Here is a 4,974-nt window from a genome sequence, read left to right as displayed (position 1 = left end):
CTAAGTTAGAAGTAAAGTGTGGGTTAAGATCAAATGCACGTGCACCTCACATCTTCGTTTGGATGGTGGAAGGCAAAAGCGCTGCTATTTGATTTGGTGGAAGGATTATGCATTCTTTTGGCAGAAGGTGATTCTTTGTTTGGCGAAATGATATTTTGCATGCATGCTGCGGAAGGTGGTTGTAAATCACTAGTTGATATGACGGAAGACACCAAAGCAGCCCAAACTAATCACTACTCCCTTCGTCCCGCAATATAAGATCGATTTTCAAGCTAACTTGAACAACGATCTTTCAAGCTAACCTGAAAAACGATCTTATATTTGTGGGACGGAGGGAGTAGTTGATTTGATGAAGGCATTACTTTGGCCAAAGCTGCCTAAACTAATTGATTTGGCCGAAGGCTTTGTGCTAATTGCTAGAATTTGGCAGAAGGCTTTACTATTGTGCGGCTTTGTGATTGCTAGCGAAAGGCTTGTGCTCCTATTTTTCTAAGTATCTATTTAAGTTTATATAGGCGGACATTTAGGGTCTGGGTTGTATGATCAGATCATGTATCTGTGTCCGGACATCACTCGGGGCTGGTCCGCGGGCAAATAGTGTGTTTGTTTTAAGGGTACGTGCTGGAGATGCCCTAAGTTTTTTCAAGTACTTCCTTCATCCGGAAATACTTGTTAGATAAATGGATGTATCTAGACGTATTTTGGTTTTAGATACATTCATTTTTATCCATTTCTTCGGCAAGTATTTCCGGATGGAAGGAATAGAAGACAGAGAAAATAAGAGGACGGTGTTTCGACACACGAGATAAGATGCTCCAGCACATGAACAATAAATGAGAAAAATAACAGAAAAATTCAAACAAATCTGCAAAAATACTCTAAATGATATGACATCAGAGGAGCTCTAGGAAAAAAAAAGCAAAATTAAGAGTTTTGAGAAAGGTTCAAAATCGATTTTGGAGCACTGATTTTGTTTTTTCAACCCCAAGCTCCCCAATGTCATATTGGCGTAAAAGTTGCACACACATATAAAATTTGGTTATCTTTGATGTGCCAAAAATTGAGAATGTTTTGAATTTTTTTTACCTATTTTCTTCAAATTTACTGTTCATCTCGGACCATCATAGCTCATGTCCAGCTATGGATTTGCCGCTCATATTCAGCATTCTTTCTTTTGCCCAATAACAATTAGCATTGCTTCACCATTCTGGTGAACTACTTTAATGTTAAATTACCTCACAAGTTTTATTTGAGTATTTTTATATTTTTAATGACATAATTTCAACTAGTAATATTCAAAATTATTCAACAAGCTCTCTTTGTTTGCTCTATTTCTCTGGCCTGCCATTTCTTTTTGCCACTGATGCTCCTAAACAGTGACGTGAGCAACTTTTATTTTATTGTGCGAGTTATCACATCTATATGAACTTTTGATGTTCCCTGTGATAATGAATTGCACTCCAAGCACATCTATTTTACACATATCTGCAAAGAAAAACATTTTTTTGGATGGGAAGTTTTTCTTTTAAAGAATTCATGCTATATGGCCTTGCAAGCTGCAAGATATGATAATACGACGACAAGTACAATGACATTCACGATAATTCGACAGGTATATATCTATCTTCTTGCTTTCAGGAAAATAAAATGAACTCTCTCCTGAAGCATTCCCTATACGAAGAGAAGAACAGCATTCTAGGGTTCAGGCAAGATATGGTAGTGACTTCCGAATTCCGGCAAAGCTCAGTAACAAAAAAGGCTGCAACTTTAGATCTCCTCGGCCTTTTGAACACCCACCATCCTGGCATAGTCCACCCATCTGTTCATAAAAGTTCATTGGTAAGTAATATTGTCGTAACAGGGCCGAGACTTCCGCAATTGTTGCTAATACTTACAGTAAAGAACCCAAGAATGTGTTCCCTGTCCTAACAGCGAAGCAGAGTGCGCTCAGCAGCAGCTTGTGGTTATGCAATACGGGCTCCAGCATCCTCTGCTCGATTACACCAGACAAAATCTGGTACCTGTTGGAGATATGAATTTTCATTTGTCACTTAAAAATAATAAGACCGTTAAGAACAAAGGGAATATGCATTGTTTTTCAGATATTAGATACTGTGCTTTGGATTCCTCGGAAAAAGATACTATGCTTTGTAATGGTTGCCCCATTCAAGATAAAAACAAGAGAATGGATTCAATAGAGGATTTATTTATGCTACATGTGTTGAATATTATGGAGAATACGTTTACCTGAGATTACTAGAAACTGCCATATATATACCATAGGCAATACTAGTTGACACCACTGGAATATCGTCAACTTCGTCGTCGAGGTCCTTGTCAACAGCCTTCCTTGCTTTGATCAGTGCATTGGTGACACCAGTACCAACCTGGGATAGATGACAAAGTTCAGGAAATCAGGCATTGGTGACAATCATTGCTAGATTGCTTCTTTTCAGAATAGAAATATTAAATTCAGAAAGATGTGTTCTTGAGAGGAAAAAACAGAGTTATGCCATCATAAAAATAAATCCTTAGTTACTGAAAGGAAAAAAATTGCCTTACAAAAAACAGAAAACACGAGAAATATCTGATAGTTGAATTATTAGAGAGTCTGCATACTCCAAAGTAAAAGCTCCAGCTTACAATTTTCTGGAGGTTTGGTTAACTATAAGTACATATGTATTTAGCTGGCCAAACAGCTCTCTGGAGACTTCAAGCAAGTTAGCTCAATATTGTGTCGGACGTAACACACTACTTTATTGGAGTCGCTCGAATTGAAGGTTAAAAGCATGAGTAGTTTAGCCAGATGAAAACAAGTGGCAGATATATTTTACAATGATTCGTGAACAGTTTCTTGTAAAATTCGTCCAATTTTTTTTTTAAAATCTCTAAAATCTCATAATAGGATCCTCTCCTAGTGTTTACTGCCCAAAGAGGGGAAATTTTTTGACATTGGCATATTTACTAACAAAAATCAAGAGAAGTTGTTAATGATGATTATCAATTCATCACAATACAACTTTTCTGGCATGGCAAGCTTACCAGAGAAGCACCAGTTCCAACAGCGAAAAGCTTCGCACCATTTTTCTGCAAAGGATCACAACTGTTAGTTGATCAAAACCTCAAATTTAAGGTCACAATATGAGTATCAAAATAACCCATGAAAACAGAATGTACTTTACCACAATAGCTCCTAGCCTCTGCAGAAGCGAGAATGATCTTCCAGCCAAAGCAATCTGGAAAAGAAGTTAGCGTAAGTGTTTTGATAAAAAGGGAAAAGGAGTATTCAGGTAGAAAAAATCATGAAGTTCACTTTACTTGGAAAGCATTATCTGGGCAATTGTGGAAAAAACTAGTAATAAGTCCAGCATTTCTCGCAAGTGGTGGCTGCAAAGACACAGTTGGTGCTGGAAGATAGACAAGCATGAAATCTGCAACTATTGCCATGACCTGGGTAGTACAAGAAGGAACTGAATTAGATTTAGTAAAATTGTAACAATGAGTTGGAAGTACAATAATTACTTCATTTAGAATAAGTTAGTGAATTAATTCAACAATGAAAACAAAAACAGAAGCCAACAACCCTTTCTTTGTGTGGTTCTAAACAGAATGGTTCTATCAGTACCAATATCCTCAGCACATATTGTATAGTTTGAGGTTCTACTTCTGTGATCAATTATTCATTTACATTTAACAAGATAGCAAGACGCATTTCCATGAGAAAATAAAAATGCTATTCTCTTCCAAGATTTACCATTATTGTAATAAGGCCCCACCATATATCAAGCGATTTCATATTACAAAGATAGCCAATCAAGCAGATAACGCAGCTACATTTTAGATATTCAGAAAAAATAGTAATTTCATTGCATTATATTGATACCAACTTTATATGTCGCAGTTGAGGATTTTTCAACTTAGAAGGTAATGTAGTACCGAAATAACAGAGCAGAGCACATATTAAACTCCTGACTGGGTGAGATCAGAACACTTGGGAAAAAACATACAGTACTCAGTCAATCGTATTTCTTTCATTATTGCACTCACTGACGAACATTACCATTTAAGGACAAACAGAATTCCCAGTAAAAGTTAACAGCGATTGACAGAGTACTGTATGTTTGATTGGCTATCTTTGTAAAAACAGTTTCACATCCATGGTTGTTTGCTAGTTTGATTTTGAAAGGTCAGGGTTATGTATGCACAGATGTAAAAATTGCCCGTCTTCATCAGTAGCAGACAAGAAAAGAAATGGCAGGCATACCACATCAGCGATGACGATGTCAATCTCCTTGACGAAGTTCTCCCGTCTCTTCTCGTACTCGGCAGCGGTCTGAAACAAACAGACAAAGCAGCACAGAAAAGCGTCAGACTGACAGCATCGTAAGATCCAATTCCAATCCAACCAACCCAAATTAACGCGTGATTTAAATTTTTTGAAAATCAGAGGATAAGATAAGAAAACTGGGATGCATCCGCGTTATGTCCCACGGAGGCACGGACCTTGGCGATCATGCCGACGCCCATCTCCATGGCGAGCTTGGCGAGGAAGAGGTCGTCGGCGAGGAGGCGCTCCCTGAACCCCCGGAAGCGCAGCAGCCAGCGGAGCAGCGGCGAGCGGTCCATCTCCGCGAAGCGCCGCACGATGTCGCCCGTGACGCGGCCGCCGTCGACGGCCGCGGCGAGGTCGGCGGGGAGGCTGGAGAGCTTCCGCCCCGCCTGCGCCAGCACGAACAGCGCCTCCCCCCGGTGCCCGCCCCACTCGCCGCCGCCGCCGTCCCCTGCTTCGTCGTCCCCGCCGCCGCCGCCGTTGTTGTCGTCGTCGTTGTTGTTGCCGCCGGTGGAGGAGGGGAGGGCGAGGGGGAGGGTGGGGAGGCGGGGGCGGGGAATGGCGAGGCGGAGGCGGAGCGGGAGGGAGCGGAGGAGGGCGAGGCGGGAGGAGGGATTGTGGCTGTGGAGGCGGGGGTGGAGGTG

At 40.8% G+C, this 4,974-nt stretch overlaps 1 protein-coding gene across 1 annotated transcript in view; it reads right to left on the bottom strand.

The window, feature by feature from the left end:
* Positions 1 to 1,542: 1,542 nt before the first annotated feature.
* The window catches only part of LOC119280181 (protein RETICULATA-RELATED 4, chloroplastic-like), a 21,096-nt gene continuing 17,664 nt past the window's right edge, over positions 1,543 to 4,974 (bottom strand). Inside the window, exons 2-9 of the mRNA XM_037561127.1 lie at positions 4,504 to 4,951; positions 4,265 to 4,333; positions 3,319 to 3,450; positions 3,183 to 3,236; positions 3,043 to 3,087; positions 2,248 to 2,387; positions 1,896 to 2,021; positions 1,543 to 1,819 (exon numbers count right to left, since the gene is read on the bottom strand). Of these exons, the coding sequence (XP_037417024.1) occupies positions 1,768 to 1,819; positions 1,896 to 2,021; positions 2,248 to 2,387; positions 3,043 to 3,087; positions 3,183 to 3,236; positions 3,319 to 3,450; positions 4,265 to 4,333; positions 4,504 to 4,951 (1,066 nt within the window). The 3' untranslated portion in view covers positions 1,543 to 1,767. The remainder of the gene's footprint in view (positions 1,820 to 1,895; positions 2,022 to 2,247; positions 2,388 to 3,042; positions 3,088 to 3,182; positions 3,237 to 3,318; positions 3,451 to 4,264; positions 4,334 to 4,503; positions 4,952 to 4,974) is intronic.

This window comes from Triticum dicoccoides, chromosome 3B, assembly GCF_002162155.2.
Source record: "Triticum dicoccoides isolate Atlit2015 ecotype Zavitan chromosome 3B, WEW_v2.0, whole genome shotgun sequence".
NCBI lineage: Eukaryota > Viridiplantae > Streptophyta > Magnoliopsida > Poales > Poaceae > Triticum > Triticum dicoccoides.
This window is presented reverse-complemented; position numbering and strand designations above follow the sequence as displayed.